Genomic DNA, 16,930 nt, shown 5'->3' with positions numbered 1-16,930 from the left:
AACCACCCTAAAACGAATATTAAGCTTCTTTAATTTCATATATCAATGATTTTATCCAGACCTGTAATTTCCGAGATCTTATCTTTAGACAAATGATACTTAATGTAATACGTTACCTTAATCAATTTTAGTAGCGAAGCTACTCTATCAATTACGTTGTCTGTCCGTATGTACGTCTTAATTAAGGTCGACTTTTCCCCTTCTTACCTTAAGTGTCACTAGAGGCTTCTATGGGCGTAGCCGCTAGTGTATATATAATGTGCAGAAAAAGTTTATTGATTGTGTAACCATTATTTATCTTATTCTATTTATTATTTTGTAATTAACATCTGCTTTTCATCTTACTCTGTCCGTTTTTCCATCCATCGTTTTTTTTATACTTCGCTTCTTGTGTTTTCATCCTTTTTATATTTCTTATATGTTGTAAATTCTACTGGTACCAATCCTAAATTTATTAGCTATAATTAAACGCGTTTTCTCATTCGTTGATTAGTTTGAAAACTTTGGATAATTTTATATAATTCTTGATTTGGTTTGTATTTCTTAGACAAGTAGTTTATAAACTTTTCAACCAATAATTTTGATAAAGATTTGAGGTAATTTGAATATATACCTATGTCTATAATAAACAAGTTATATCCTTAACAAGCTTGCTTGAAAACTTTTGGGTCTTTGATTCAAGTTTAGATTTGTTGGTTTAAACTTAATACCAGTGTCCAAACATTTCAACCAATAATTTTAATCTAAAATAGTATTTTCTATTCATCAAGAGGGAGATGCATCAATTTATCGCGCTGATTGTCTTATTCTTTAAGATCCCTGATAATATCCACTGGATTGGTTGGATCATACTAACAGAGTGTCCAAACTTTTTAACCAATTGAATTTCAGAGTTATTATTTGGAGTTATTCATCTAGAACCATCTTGTGATCATAATGTGAGAGTTAAACGTGATTCACGCGTTTCACAATTATCCTCAGCAATGTGATTCTCTTTGTTTCCCTACAACTACAAGTGATTCCTATAACGATACTTTGTGATGACATAAAAATCAAAACCAGTTATTTGACGGACATAGATTACGAAGAAAAGGGGGGTTGTTCTAGCACCCCATTATTCTCGTAATGAAGATTGAGCGGGCCAAAGTGAAAAAGTCCTCTAGCGAGGTGCCTCTGGACTGCAGAACTTTGATCGACAAATTAAAGGTAATAAACGGCTGTTTCCCTTAAAGTGTTAGGTCGAGCAAGCAAGAATCCGCCCCCAATTATTTTGATGGGGGGGGGTGAGTTGGGGTAGATGTGGCTATACTCTAGATTAGGTTAGGTTGTATTGGTTAAAGGGTAGCCCCGCAGGGGTTAGGATTAAAAATACTACTACCTCCCCCCCCCCCCCCACCTCTGATATTCAATGTATTATTTAAATGAGGGCAGGAGGGGGGTGGCGTTCCAGTTCTCACTATTCACTTTGAGGTAAAGCCCCTGTCAATGGAAGTATGAATTATATCCCCATAATTACTTTCAATCTACAAGATTAATATATTTTCCATTGATGTATCACTGTATTTGTGAACCTCCAATATTAACAAAAATTGCTATCGCCCGGAAAATAATTATCGCCTTGCCCAAATTAGATACTTTGACTAATTTTAGACCTAAGAAACATTTTTAGTAGCGAAGCTGCTCTATGACTCACTTATGTCTGTCCGCTTGTAAAGGAATGTTTTTTTTTCTTGCTAACGGATGTTAGTATCTTTATTTTTATCCTTTCAACATGTCTCAAGTACAAATATAATGGATTCTTTTTTCAAGGGGGAGGGCGGGTCGGTAGTAGTCTGATATATCAAAACAAATTCGGCAGGAAAAAGCTGTTTAAGGAGCAGTTACGGTTAAACCACCGTTTCTTAAACTTTCCATATTGTTCATTCATCGAAGCAACTGTCATATAAATTTTTATAGTTCTAATCCTGATTTAAAGTCTTAAGAACGCATACTGTTTCTGCTAATGGCGAGTCTCCCCATTATTTTCGTATCTGCGAAAAAGTTTATCTTAACTGATATTGACCTACCTAGGTAACCTATATATTTTTATACTCTAAGGTATCCCTTTTATTTTCGCATCTGCGGACAACTGTCTTGAAACTAATATTGACCCACTTAACTTTGATATTATTATTCTCTAGGGCTGCACGCGAGAGGAGTTTTTGTCAGAATTGAAACAAATAGAAACCTGGACGTACGGCAAATGCGAGCTCTACCATTGGATAGGAATGTGTTAATATTCGTTAACTTAAAATAGTTATTTCTCGCATCGTATTATAAACAGCTTTCCGCAGATATAAAAATGTACAATTTAAGATTAAAACCAGTTTTTTAGCCCTGAGATGCCGAAGGCACGGGCTTAAAAAAGGTTTTTAATCTTTATTTGATGGTTTAAACTAGAAGTTTTAAAACTTTTCAGTGAATAATTTTAATCTACAGAGGGGGTAATTTTGCTGTATTATCATTGATTTATTGTTAATTTTATTATTATTTAAAATCGCTAGCTTTTCATGCAAAGAACTTTTCTTGTTTTACAATTTCGTGTGTAACATATGATGTGATGTAGAAATATTGGATCTCTGTGATGATATTCTTGAAGATGCTACGAAGCGAGAACCAGGCTCTTGGGTAAGTAGAATAGACATATGTTATTATAGACAGCTTTCCGCGGATATTAAAATAAAAAATTATAAGATTAAAGACAGTTTTGTTAGCCCGGACCTTCACCTGGTCGATTAATTTTATGTTTTTATTTTAATATTCGTGGAAAATTGTCTGTAATACGATGCCATACAAGATTTTTCAGTAAGGCTGAGAACCGGTTCTAATCTAGCGGATATTGATAGTTTTCGAAGCCATACTGGAAAAGTTATTAACCTACTTTATGATTTATTTGGTCCGTTGCATTGGTCTGTTCTGTTAGCTTATTTTTTGAAAGATATAAAAATTATATTGGGATTCTCATCGTGAATTAACTTTTTTTTACAAACTTATATGCCTATAATAGATTTAATACTGTAAGACATATTAATCCGCCAAACTCAAAAAGAATTTTCTAGCAGACGAAGATTTTTGTTCATATTAACTCACATATGATTCATACTAATAGATAAAATTAATAAAATAACTGCACTTTCGTTCCAAAATTAAAAAAAAAATTCTACACTGCTCTGATTGGTCGAATTTACCCATTAGGGGTCTAGATCTTCTATGTTTATTATGACTAGTCAATTCCTAGTTTATGTATTTTCTTTTTTGCTCTTGATGCTTGGAACTCAACTGCCCTTGTTTTATCAAATAATGCACATTTTATGAAGCATTATATTTAGCATTTATTTTACTATCGAGATAAGCATTTTTTTAGCTAAACGTTTTTGTATTGTTTGTTTTAACCCCTGATTATATGTGTTAAAAAATAGTTTTATTCTTATAATTACAGGGGTTAATATTGTCTAGCAATTCCCTTATTTGGGGGGGGGGGGATGATAACTGAACACCCCTTTAAATATACATTAGTAAAAAATTCTACTATGTAGTTTTCAAAATAAGATCGTTTGAAATTTTTACAAGAAAAACAATATTTCTAACATTATATTTTAGAAACACATCCCTTTTTCAAATATAAGATATCATTGTTTTATTAAACAGATTTTTTTTACAACACATGTTAAATTAACATTGAATATTAATAAAATAATATTTTGAGATAAAAAAATGCAATTTCAAACTGGGACAAACTTTATAAGAGTTTAGTAAATTTTATTGTGTTTATTTTGTCTTTATAAAAAGGTGTAACTTACTTTTGTTTGATTCTGATTGAAATATATACCAAAGTTCTGTAGTATCTGCACTCCTTAAAATGAAAAGTGTGATTGCAAAAGTGGACTTTAATAAATCCAATTAAAACATCATTTTTATTGAAACCCAATTAAAGAGTTATAGTTAATGCATTGTAGAATTTGTTGAGTTTAAGATGGTTGTGTAAGTCTAAAAAAATGTTTTAACCTATATGTCAATTGTCATTTTAAATTATGAAACTTTATTTTTTTATATTTGTTAAAAGCATTTTTTTCTTCCACAGAACTAGTAAGCTATAATCTCTCAAAAAAAGATATTAAAGTTAATTATCACATCATATTCACAGCTTTCCACAGATATGAAAATGTACAATTATAAGATTAAAACCTGTTTTGTTTGTGCCGAGATGTCGAAGGCATAGGTTAACAAAACTGGTTTAAATTTTTTTTTTTAAGTTTGACGGATTTTTTGTCGTCTGATTATTGATTATCTAGGGTAATAATCCTATTATTCCATCAGGTTCTGGGTTGTGACCAGCCGGGCGAGGAGGCGAAGAAGTTGAAGGAGCTGGTGTTGTGGACCCTACACTTCACAACTCTCCTCATTGAGCACAGCTTCTCGAGACATCTCTACAGGAATAATACAAACATAAACAAAAATCAGCTGATTGTAAAGCATGGTACGCTTACATAATTGCCGCGTACAAATATAAAGTCAAATGTCGTCTTTTGTGTCGAAATTATACTGTGTAGCTTGAGCTTCTCATAGGTCCTGAGTGCTTTTATAACTTTTTTTGGAGTAGGGTACCACCATTCTTCCTTAGAGAATCACCAATAGAATTAAATTACCCCCCTTAGAAAAGCTTCTTTAGACATCTCTACAGGAATAATACAAACACTCAACTTAAAATATTGTAATCTATCTTGAATTTATTCTTATATAAAAGTAACAGGATGTCTCTACAGAAATATTTTGCTCACTGTTAAACCGATTTGGTTCTCCTTACAGTGTAGATTCTCACAGATACTAGGAAGGTTTATAACTTTTTTTGTGGGAGGGGGAATGGTACCTTACCAAGAAAAATCAACCCTTAAAATAAAATTCCTCTCCTCCCCTCTTCAAAAATTTTCCTAATTTCTCCAACTTAAATACACCCCTACCTCAAGTGCCCCTAGAGGCGAGGGGCGATACCACTAGTTTCATGACGCTTTCAAAACAAGTGTCAAAGTGCCATTCATTTTAATAAAATATTTGTTTTTTCTTTTTCATGTATATATTATTCTTTACGCCAAAAAAATCTAGCAAGTTCCTAGGTTCATGCATAATTGAGTTTTATATTCTTATGCAATCAATGATTCAAATTCTATCATTTTAAAATTGAAATATTGTCCAAAAATTCATTTTCGGTGACTTTTTAAAGACATATTGAATTTTTTAAACTTTGAACATATAAATTTTGATATCCTAATCTTTACGTAAACGCGGACAATTGTCAAGGAAAGTTAGAATTTTTAAAGATGCACCACTTTACTAATAAAAATTTGATTGGTTTCAAACTTTTCAACCAGTAATTTAATCAACAGGAGTGATAATTATGTTTTTCATCATTGGGAATGTTTACGAATTTGTTGTCTTATCCCTTAATATCCCTGAACCGTACTGTTGTTTAATAATAGTTGGTTGCATGTTTGATTTCTAACAATTCCTGGCAATTTTATCCGCCATGCAATGCGGGGAAAATGTCCTTTTTTTTGTAGTAGCGAAGCTTTTTCTATAATTAGAGTCCGTACGTAAAGGTTAGCTCTTATGGTTGATAAAGGCATGCTTGAAATGACCTATTTGTTTTAAAGTTTAAATGGTGATTCCTATAACAATTTTGTTTAGACTTCTAAATTGATATTCTGTTTAGTTAGTTTTAACACTCTACAAGTGTTCCTGTTCGTTTGTTCTAACTTTTGATTTCAGAGCTTCGCTTTTATGGATGTTGTCATCCTTTTTTAGTAGCGAAGCTACTCTATAATTTGCCGCCTGATACATTGATTTTTAGTTTGTCCAAGTTTTGCCGTAAAATCATTTCTTGATATTTTGAGTTTTTATGGTGCTTTACCTCAAAGTGTCCATTGAACACGGACCCCCCCCCCCTTTTTAATTAATGAAAAATAAGTAGGTGGGGAGGGGTGTTAAATCTGCGGGGCCTAAACCTGCGGTGCCCCAACCCTGTGGGGCTGTTTATTCGTGTATACTAGTTTACTGTTCATTGTAAAACTAAAATATACCTATTTATTTTGTTATTGCTGCGCTTATTAAGCAAACATATTTTTCCTTGTTTTTTTTCTTACATAAAATTGCATTTGTTACATCGCTTCGTTTACCTCAATCAAATTTTTAAAACTTCAGTGACGAGGGAAGAAAAAAGATTTTATTTTGATAATTTTCAACATTTTTTACTTTTAATTGGTTGTCAATTTCAGGTTTTTCAAAAAAGGTGAAGTCTTTCTATAATAAGGAAATTTTCGGACGTTCGTCCGTCCGAAAGTGACAATTCTTAACGTAAATTTGTCATATTAGAATTGTCGTACAGGTTTTAAACGTGGACGATTCCTGTATCAGTTGGGTATAATTCAAATCAGAAAGTCCGTATGTATGTTAATTTTAAACACTCTCATTTTACCTATTCACTTTATTTATGGAATATGTATTCCTTGGACTTTAAGGTATATATAAAAAGCCGTTTCTGAGATATTATATACCATGTTTGTATATACTATAACAGTTCAATGGAGCATCTGTCCTTGCTTTTATCGTCCTTTGAAATGGATGTGGTCCTTAAGTCTTGAGATGGTTTAAAGCTATTTTTGCCACTCCTCTTCTATTTGAGTAATAGATGCAAGGGGGCAAAGTAAATAGTATTTATATTTAAGGTATATCAATGATGTTTAATCTTAATAAAAAGCCGTTTCTGAGATATTATATAACTTGTTTGTATCTACTGTAACAGTTCAATGGAGCATCTGTCCCTGCTGTTATCCTCCTTTGACATGGACGTGGTGCTGGCGGTACTCAACCTTCTCTACATGTTCAGCAAAAGATCAAACTTTATCTCTAGGCAAGTTTTTATGTATTTAGTAGCGCAGGTGCTCTAGTACAAGTATGTTTGGTACGTTTGTCTGTGAATGATTTGAGTAATGTCCAGGGGTGTATTTTCTACAAGGGATACTTGCTAAAGGGAGGGGGAAAAATAAAAAAAATAATTGGGAGGGGGGGAGAATGGAAAAATAAAGAGTGCTGAAAACATTTTTTCCTGTTTTCCCCCGATGGAGGGTAAATATGGGGTGGGGGGTATAATGAAATATTTTACAGGCGGGGGAAAAAAATAATCTTTTGCAGAATGTATTCATAAACCTTGGTAATGTCTTTATGCAGTTTTAGATTCTTTTCTGGATTATAGTATATTAATATTTGATAGATTTTTTTTTTATAGATTTACTTACATTAAATCCAATTACATATAAAAGACGCTTGTAGCAGAGTTGCACTACAATTTGCCAATACTTTAGTCTTACATTTACACCATAACTAACCATAAAGTTAAGTGGATCTCAGTTTTTCTTCAGATAAAATATATTTGAAAAAATTATTAACATATTTTTAGGCTGGCCCCTGATAGACGGCAGCTGTTGTTAAGCCGGTTATCTCACTTGGCCGGGTCCTGGGGCGGCAAGGATAACGGCTTCGGCCTGTCCAAATGCTGCTCAGACGATCCTATGTCTTCCTTTCCTTCAAGGCATTGCGTCTTTCATTTTGGTTGTAACTTGTTGTTTTATTAATTTTGTTTCTATTCTGTATAGGATGACCACTTAAGGATACTTAATATAAAATATTAATTTTTTTTTGTCTGAAGCTATTTATCTCGGAAATGTTGGTTTAAATTGTTGTATTTTTCAGTGAAGCTTTATGTATATCTTGTTGTTTTAGTCTATTAAATTGACCTACCCCGCCTTCCTCTAGAGGCTAGGAGAGAAGCAACTATTATGTATTATAATATATTAGTTGCTTCATCCCAACAGGAAAAAAACAACCTTAGACATTCACAAAACTTCCCTGAAGAGTACAATCATTTCGGACCAGCATTTTCCGAGATCCTCAGCTCAAAACAAAACAAAAAATACCTTTAAAACTGTGAGAAACCAAAAGGAGTTGAACCCATTTTACATAAGTTAAGTTATAATAGTTTATATGTATATTCTAGTCCTTTTTCAGGATTTTTTAAAGATAATGTTGGTCCACTCGACAAGGGTTGTTACCTTAATATTTGATTAATAAAATATTAATATTTTATATGAAATGAAATGAAATGAAATGAAATGAAATGAAATGAAATGAAATGAAATGAAAGACAATAATTTTGACTTAGTGCGACAACTTTGCATTTTGAATTCTACGCTGAAGCATCGAGTGATCAATCAAGGAACTAAACATTTCTATAAATAATCAGTTTTAAGTTGAATTAAAACAAGGATAAATAAAAAACATTTTTTCAATTGACAAACTAGACAGTCGCGTTGGGCATACTATCATTTCCTAATACAAATATTTTTATCAAAAATGCAAAAATATACGTAAGTGGAAGGATGGGACATTGGACTATAAATTACATTGTCATCATATTTTTTTATAACAACTAATTCTTATTCATAGGCTTTAAACCTTAAGGTACTTAAGGTAAAAAATATACAAAATATTTTATTAGTCATCGTTTATTGTCTTACGCCATTAAGTCCCTGCAAAAATCTAACTAATGTTTTTGGCGGCGTGGCAGGAACAAAACCAGTTTCGGCGGGTCCTCCTCGAGCAGCGGTCAGTCGAGCGTGGTGACGGTGATCCACGTGCCTGACCTGGACAAGATGAGCAAGACCCCGGCGGCCATCATGGAGGAGCTGCTGGCGCAGTACAGTGTCCCCGAGGAGAAACAGATGCTTCTCTTTACATTTGTCAGGTATGGAAACAGATTTATAGTTTAGATATACAGATAATTACCTCCCCCCACTCTACTAATGACCTTTTTTCGTCTGCTAGCAAATTGTTTTCTGCTACTTGGCTGTGTTGATATTTATTCTGGACACAATTGATTGATTTTCAAAGACGCAATTAAGAGTCGACACAAGGTCATTGCAATTGGGAAGCACAGTTATTTAACTCCTTCCCCCTATAGTGGTTTACTCTAATGGTATGGAAGCATTAGCCAGGAAGAAAGTGGACATTGGGTTACCCTTACCCAACGTGACCCGAATTAATCAACTAACAATCGAAAAGCTACCCCCCCCCCCCCCCCTTTGATTATTTATTTTCGAATTAATAGCGAGTGGGAGGGGGGGGGGGGGGGTAATGTTGTGCTAGAATAAGATATTTAGGGAAACCACCAATTATGTCGGTCATTTTAGATTATTACCTCTTAAACATAATCTTATTATTTAGACTTGCCCACGGATTTTCCTCATATCCTATCCGGTTAAAATGTGTCCAGGCCAGGCTGCAGGCACTTTCTGTTCTCATATACAGCAACCAACTCACTGATTCGGTACAGGTATTGTGTCTTTAATGGCTTTTCACATGTCTTATTTTATAAAGTAGGAAGGCTTTTTTTGTCTGAAGCTTAAGATCTCGGAATTTCACCTTCCATAGAGCGTTCGTAAAATGTACTGGGGTGGTTTTAGGATATATTTTAAACTGCCCTGCTTTCCCTTAGATCTAGTTGTGCCCTTTCTTTACTGTTTAGTTTTAATAAGAATAAAAAAAAACAATATTAGGGTTACTTTTCCTAGGAGTGAGAATATATATATATAGTTATAAACATTCCCTGATCTTATGAGAAGCTAATTGAATAGGAGAACCATACAGATCGATCCAGCGGTTTGTAAGCTCAGCATTGTTAATTTTTAAAATATGCATTTTTGAATTCTCTTTACAAACTAGAATGGAAGAAAATAAAACCAAACAAATCAAATACATATAAGACCGACCTTTATTTATCCATCTTTCTTTATTACTTTAAATATATAATATTTATTTCCATATTTTTATTCTGTTCTTTACTTAGGAATGATAACTTTTTTAACCTAACCAAAATATTCAGGGTCTGCTGTATTCCGGGCTGTTAGAAGAGCTTGTTGATGTGCTGGAGATGAAGGGGGACCACCTCATGGAGATCAAGGCCGCCGTGCTGAAGGCCCTCACCTCCATCATCCACCTGGACCGCAATCCCAAACTGAACACAATTATTGACGCGACGGGCGCGGCCAATTTCCACGGATTTCTGCCGGTGATGGTGCGCAATTGTATTATTAGTTTAACCAGCAGCGGGAATAACGGCCAGTCGGGGTCTAGCGCTCCTGTTGTTGCACCTGCTAGCGCAGTAGCCGTGTTCCCGCAGCCGCTGGCAACCGCACTGTTTTCGTTCCTGTACCACTTGGCGTCGTATGAGAGCGGCGGCGAGGCGCTGGTGTCTTGCGGCATGTTGGAGTCGCTGCTCAAGGTCATACAGTGGCCCAGCAGTGAACTAGAACACATTACTTTTGTTACTAGGTATGTTTTTCATGTTTTGATATACAAGTATTACACTGAAAGCTAGGTAAAAAAACAAGGTTGACATCGTCCATAATGTATATCATAGAAATAAAGAAAAATTCGCACAATTTATAAAAATAAGTTTCTTTGTCTTTTAAAGCATGACCGACGGACGTAGTAAATTATATACTGGTTTCGGACAAACAAAGCGTATTATAGAGTAGATTCTTTATATTCAAGAAATATATTCAAAAGTTTAGAAAAATTTGTTTTTCATTCTTTTTCCAGCGTGGCTTCGAAACAAATTAAAATCGATTAGAAACGGTTCTCAGCCATAATGAAAAAACATGTATACTGACCATTTTCCAAATAAAAATCATAATACAAGTACCAGTTTTGTTAGCCTAAGCCTTAAGCCTCTCAGGGCTAACAAAACTGGCTTTAATTTTATGATTTTCATTTGAATATCCGCAGAAAGCTATCTATAATACGATGGGATAAAAAAATATTATTTAGGGCTGTAAGAGTGATAGATCTAATCACAAACCTGGACATGGCAAGTTTCCAGACCCACGCGGGGCTCACAACCTTCATTAACAGGCTGGAGTTAGAGGTGGACCACTGCAGAAAACATCAACCCTTCCAGATCCAGGTATAACTTATTCCAGTATGGCTTCGAAACCGTAATACCTGGAGGATTAGAACTGGTTTTCAGTATATGACTTTCAGTAATTGAAAAAAATCTTAGTGGAGGGACGGTATGATCAGGAATAAAACAATCAATGTAGACTTCTCATGGGTATGCTTCATGTCCTCGAAAATTTAAAGATTTATATGTTTAGTACAATACCCCTAAGCGGCATAATATTATATTTTCAATTTATGAAATAGATGGTTTTAACATAAACAACAATCTCGTAGGTTGGAACTAAAGAGGAACGACTAACCAAAGTTATTGAGGAGGCGGAAACTATTCATGACGTAGCGGCCATAGCCGCTCAGGAGGAGCTGGCGGCGGCTCAGGATGCGGCTGCTGCCTCAGCCGCTTCAAGCACAGGTAAAGATTTATACTTGCAGGCTTGTTGATAGATTAATGTTGATTCTAAATGTTGACCCTTGTATTAAAGTAACAGGATGTTTGTATGGGTGGCGAAGGATCTCTCATACGGCATAGTTCTCTTTTACATTGAAGCTTTTTAAAGGTCCAGTGTAACTATTTTGTGGTATGGTACCTCTAATGACCCAAGGCCCCAAGAGGCCTTTTGTTGCAAAGCCACTATTATTAAAAATAATCTTTAGTTCTCTCCAATTTTTCCCATTTTTCCAGAAGCGATCATTTTTAAATTATTGCTTTTAGACTGAAAATGCTTTACATACCTAAATTGCAATCTTTTAATTTTGATTAATAACTGCAACCTCCTTTCTTTTTCAATGATTATCTTCCTATCTTTGTAGGAGATGAAAGCATGGATGTTGATCCCATTGCTGGTCCTAGTGGCTCAGGTTCTAGCTCTAGTCTAGCTTCTCATCTTATTCAACAGGTATGCATTGTTTATTTATACAGGGATCTTAAGGGATAAGACAATGGACGATAAGTTTATTAAGTTTTTAAGTTGCAAGCCAACGAATGAGAGATGTGTTGATTAAACCTTCAAGACCAGTAAAACTTACAGTCCAGTGTAACTTCCTTTCCTGGCATTTATAGAAGTTGAATAAGAAATGATAAAATATTATAAAGATATGCGAAAATGTAAAAAAGAGAAAGGATATATGAAGAAATATTGATTTTAATCTTATATTGTATGACACAAACTTTGCTAAAAAAATAAAATCCTATAACGTAGCCCTATACTATTGAAAATAGTTAAATATAACAAAACATATTATTAATATCTATCTATCTGATTATTTAGGACGTACCAAAGCCTGGTTTGACCTGCCTACCCACGCGGGCTGCCTTGCTAAAATCTTCTAACAACCTATCTCTATTTAGGATGTACCCAAGCCTGGTTTGACCTGCCTACCCCAGCGGGCTGCCTTGCTAAAATCTATGCTCAACTTCTTAAAGAAGGCTATTCAGGAATGGGTTATTAAATGATTTGATATCAGTTTTAGTGATTTATTGACAAATGTTTAAATTTTAAGACGAAGTAAATTATTGTTTAAGTTTAAAAAAGATTGTACTAAGAAAAAAAATAATTTACGTTTCTTAAGACACAACGGGAAACATGGTTCTTATGGGATAAGACAAAAGACGACGTATTGAAATTAAATCAAGATTTACCTAATAAAAATTACTCAAAGTTTTTGAGTTGACGAATAAGTAAACTTGTTTCTGAAACTTAGGATACCATTATGATATTTACACCATTTTACCCTCCCTGCCTGGGGTTTAGGTCTAAATTTATCTAATATTAGTACTTGTTTAATCAAATCATTTAATCCCCCATAACTTAGGACCCCGCGTTCAGCGACTCCATACGCCACGTGATGGAGGGAAGTTTGCCCAACAGTTTGAAGCATATTATCAGTAATGCGGAGTACTATGGCCCCAGCCTGTTCTTGTTAGCCACGGATGTGGTTACTGCTTATGTTTTCCAGGTAAGCTTTCCCTTTATTTTTTCTCGTTCTGCGTTTTCAAAGATGTTTAGTTAGATAAGTTTGCTGATTTTTTTGCCACGTGTCAAGATGCCTGTAGGAAATGAATGAGGGGGATGGGAGGGGGAGTCGAACCTACAAACACTTTTATTTTTGCTTTCAAAAGAAAAATTTTAGGTGTGGGAGTAATTTTTTTGGGGATTTATTTCTCTTGAGAATAGTTGAAAGCTTTCCCTGGATTTTTTAGAAGCTTCACCAAGAACCATATTGGTTCAGTGGTTAGTAAGATACACACACATAGACACTAATTTTATGCTTTTACTTTTATATTTGCTAAATTGTATTCATTTCCACATATATTACACATTATAAATACGCTGCATTTCTTATAATTTAATGATGTGATTAAAACAAAAGGGGACTGGTAATAGGATATTTAATAATTTAACTCTTTTTACTAATTTTGGTTTTAGTCTATTTTCCTACTTTCTTTTGAATCCACAGCTACTGAACTGATTAAGTTTTCGATTTTAGGGATGCAAATGCTTCACATTAGTTCCGCGATTTACTGCCCCATTCTTACCCCTTTGATGCTTGGGGTAAATCAATAATGTTAATATATAACTATTTTCATTCAGGAGCCATCCTTCTTATCCTCCCTGCAAGACAAGGGGCTGACAGACGTGGTGCTGCACGCGCTGCTGGTGAAAGAGGTGCCTGCCACCCGCGAGGTACTCGCGAGCCTACCCAACGTGTTCAGTGCACTATGCTTGAACACCAGGGGACTAGAGGCGTTTGTGGCCTGTAAACCATTTGAAAGATTATTTAAGGTAAAGATTAACATTTTTTAATTCTTATACTAAAGAAAAGGAATCTCTGTCTGTGTGTCTGTCTGTAACGAAGGATCTCGCTAACCGCTAAACCGATATGGTTCTCCTTTACAGGGTAGCTACCCAGCCTAACCAACGTGTTCAGTGCCCTATGCTTGAATGCCTTTGTGGCTTGTAAACCAAAATGATTGTTTAAGGTAAAAATAATTAAAACAAGGAGAACAATATCACAAAATAAAAAGTTAACATTTTTTAAATGGACGCACGGACTTTGTGATAATGATTATAGAGTTGCTACTCTTCCTAAATCATACCTAATTCATGTTATAGTAATCATGCAAAGTTGGAAATCGATTGGATATTGGGAGGAAAAGGGGAAGGGGGTTGTGGGAAAATTTTCCTTTAGTATTGTTTGTCAGAATCACATCCCTTTTCTCTGGTTATTGCCAAATCATTAAAGAATCGTAAGATTTTGTGATTATAATTTATGTTAAATTTTTTAATCGGTTAACAAGAAATAAAGTTACATTGATTTTAATATTGAAAATCGAACTAAACTTTAATTTATTTTTCAATAGATAAATGTAATTCCTACATGTTTTTATTTTTATTACAGGGTGGGCATACAAAAAACCCACCCAAAAAAAACCTTAAAAACCCAGGGTTTTAAGGGTTTTTACGGGTTAAGTTGGGCTGTGCTTTTTTAAAAAACCCTGGGTTTTCCCCACCCTGATTTTTAATGAAGAAAAATAATTCTAATATTATTATGTTTTTTTGTCACTTTTAGAAATGTTTACATGATATTTATTTTCAGGTATTGTTATCACCGGACTATCTTCCAGCCATGCGCCGGCGTAGATCCGCCGACCCTCTGGGCGATACCGCCTCCAACCTGGGCAACGCAATGGACGAGCTGATGCGCCACCAGCCGAGCCTCAAACAGGCAGCCACCGCCGCCATAATCAAGCTGCTGGAACAGGTCTGCTCCCTGGGCAGAGATCCTAAATATGTTTGCTGGAAGTCGAGCGGCACCAGCAAAGGGAATTCCAGCAGTGAAGGTGGTAACGCTGCAAATGATGCGGCTAATGAGGGCGCCGGAGGCGTCAATAACGGTAATAACGGCGGTGGAAATGCTGGTAACGGCGGTGGAGCTGAAGCCAGCAGCGATGAAGATGAGGAGGAGATTGAGGTAGACGAAGCGCCGCCGCCGGTTGTTGTGGCACGCGGCGAAGAACCCCGCCTTGAGGGTGATCCTGCCAGCGGCGAGGCTCAAAATGCTAGCGGCGACGGAAGCACTAAAGAACCGGTTCCTCTGGTGGATTATGTGCTAAATGTTATGAAGTTTGTGGATGCAATTTTGTCCAACAACAGTACAGATGACCATTGTCGGGAGTTTGTGTCACAGAAGGGACTTGTGCCCTTGATGGGAGTCTTGGGCCTGCCAAATCTGCCCGTAGACTTTCCCATCCAGCCGGCCTGCCAATCAGTGGCAGCTGTTTGTAAGTCCATCTTAAATCTTGCTCATGAACCGCAGGTTCTCAAGCAAGGGTTGCTACATCTCAAAGAGGTTCTGAACCAACTTGAACCCTTACATCAGCCTGTCCAAGCGCCAGGCAGCTCAGTGTTACTCCATGAGTTAGTCTCAAATCAGAATCCTTCAGATGCTATCAACAACCCAGCCGCCACGCCGCTGCTACATCATATGTCGGCAGCTCATGCCTATATAACAATGTTTGTGCATGTGTGTCGTACAGGACAGGCGGATATCAGAACTATTTCAGTGTCGCACTGGGGCAGTGAGTTGGGCCTGCAGGTGCTGGAATCTTTGTCAAGACTGTACACAAGTCTTGTCTGGGAGAGTACTGTACTTCTGGCTCTCTGTAGTGAGGATACAACCTTGGTTGATACACAATTCGGCAAGGCTGACATGGAAAAACTGCTGCCAAACAGCGGTAATGTAACTGCCGGAGATTCCGGCAGCCAGCAGGGTCCTAGCTCGCCGGCAAGCGGCGCTAGTGTGGACAGCGGAGCTGGCGTTACGTCGGCTATGGAACAGCTGACAACTGACAGCAGTGACAGCAATATGATGGACACCACTGGACCGCCAGCGGCTTCAACCTCTGTAGAAGCCGCGGCTGGCACCGAAGCCGGCAAGGATAAGAAGACAAATCCTCAGTTACAAGCTCAAATCAAGCAAATTAAACCCTTACTGTCTGGTTCAAGTAGGCTTGGCCGGGCTTTGGCAGAACTGTTTGGTCTACTGGTTAAACTGTGTGTTGGAAGTCCTTTGAGGCAAAGACGCGGGCAGCCGACAGCTCCCATGCCTGTTATGCCATCCCCACCGGCCAGAGCAGTTGCGTCTGCACTGACAAAGCTGCTGACGTCAGGTCTTTCCTGGCAGCCGCCTAGCACCTCACCCCTGCCCAAATTCAGACTTACATTCTTTATTTGCTCCGTGGGATTTACGTCCCCAATGTTGTTTGATGAGAAAAAGTTTCCCTATCATCTAATGCTCTATCAATTTGTATCTGGGGGTGGACAGAAATCGTTCTTTGATGCTTTCTACTGGGCCATCACAATGGGCGACAGTGTAGCGGCTACGGATGGACTAGAAAATCCAGGTCTACCAGAACGTACAGGTAATAGGCATAATATTTATATTTAGATGGTCCATCTGACCCCATTTTTAGGCAAACTTAAAAAGGGATTTTTACCAGACAAATGCCTTTGTTATATACAAGATGATACTTTCGACGATTTAATTTTTAGAAAGTTAACTTTTTCCTAAGAAATTCATTTTTATCTTATTACGAGGGAAGATATTTTTCGAAAAGATGTACCCAAGAAAAGCTTTATTTTAAGATATTCGAGAATTTATAACTAGCTGACTCATAATGAACAGGAAATAAAAATGTATGCCCTTACATACTAAAATTTGTAGGTATAAAGTTTCACCCAATGACATATCTGGAATTAACCTCGATTGTTATTCTATTGGCTTATTTAGAGAGTATGTCTCTAGATTATCTCTATTGGCTGATTAATAGAATATTTCTCTAGATTGGCTGATTAATAGAATATGTCTCTAGATTATCTCTATT

The 16,930-nt window shown here is 36.1% G+C and overlaps 1 protein-coding gene across 4 annotated transcripts in view; it reads left to right on the top strand.

Moving 5' to 3' along the window:
• Window positions 1-845: 845 nt before the first annotated feature.
• HUWE1 (HECT, UBA and WWE domain containing E3 ubiquitin protein ligase 1) overlaps window positions 846-16,930 on the top strand; it is a 75,292-nt gene continuing 59,207 nt past the window's right edge. For 2 of the 4 annotated variants that reach the window (XM_080160358.1, XM_080160359.1), the window contains exons 1-13: window positions 6,813-6,943; window positions 7,490-7,621; window positions 8,252-8,309; window positions 8,661-8,833; window positions 9,313-9,421; window positions 9,971-10,419; window positions 10,918-11,053; window positions 11,323-11,458; window positions 11,857-11,942; window positions 12,395-12,483; window positions 12,861-13,002; window positions 13,638-13,829; window positions 14,644-16,468. In XM_080160358.1, coding sequence (XP_080016484.1) covers window positions 6,840-6,943; window positions 7,490-7,621; window positions 8,252-8,309; window positions 8,661-8,833; window positions 9,313-9,421; window positions 9,971-10,419; window positions 10,918-11,053; window positions 11,323-11,458; window positions 11,857-11,942; window positions 12,395-12,483; window positions 12,861-13,002; window positions 13,638-13,829; window positions 14,644-16,468 — 3,631 coding nt within the window. In that variant the 5' untranslated portion in view covers window positions 6,813-6,839. Of the gene's footprint in view, window positions 1,207-2,180; window positions 2,266-2,605; window positions 2,668-4,356; window positions 4,469-6,812; window positions 6,944-7,489; window positions 7,622-8,251; window positions 8,310-8,660; window positions 8,834-9,312; window positions 9,422-9,970; window positions 10,420-10,917; window positions 11,054-11,322; window positions 11,459-11,856; window positions 11,943-12,394; window positions 12,484-12,860; window positions 13,003-13,637; window positions 13,830-14,643; window positions 16,469-16,930 lie in introns of those variants that run through there. The other 2 variants (XM_080160360.1, XM_080160357.1) reach the window with 2 other exon arrangements.

The sequence above is a fragment of the Acartia tonsa genome, chromosome 5 (assembly GCF_053477335.1).
Source record: "Acartia tonsa isolate MP-2025a chromosome 5, ASM5347733v1, whole genome shotgun sequence".
Lineage (NCBI taxonomy): Eukaryota > Metazoa > Arthropoda > Copepoda > Calanoida > Acartiidae > Acartia > Acartia tonsa.
Note: the sequence above shows the minus strand (reverse complement) of the source record. Positions and strands in the feature narration are given on the sequence as shown.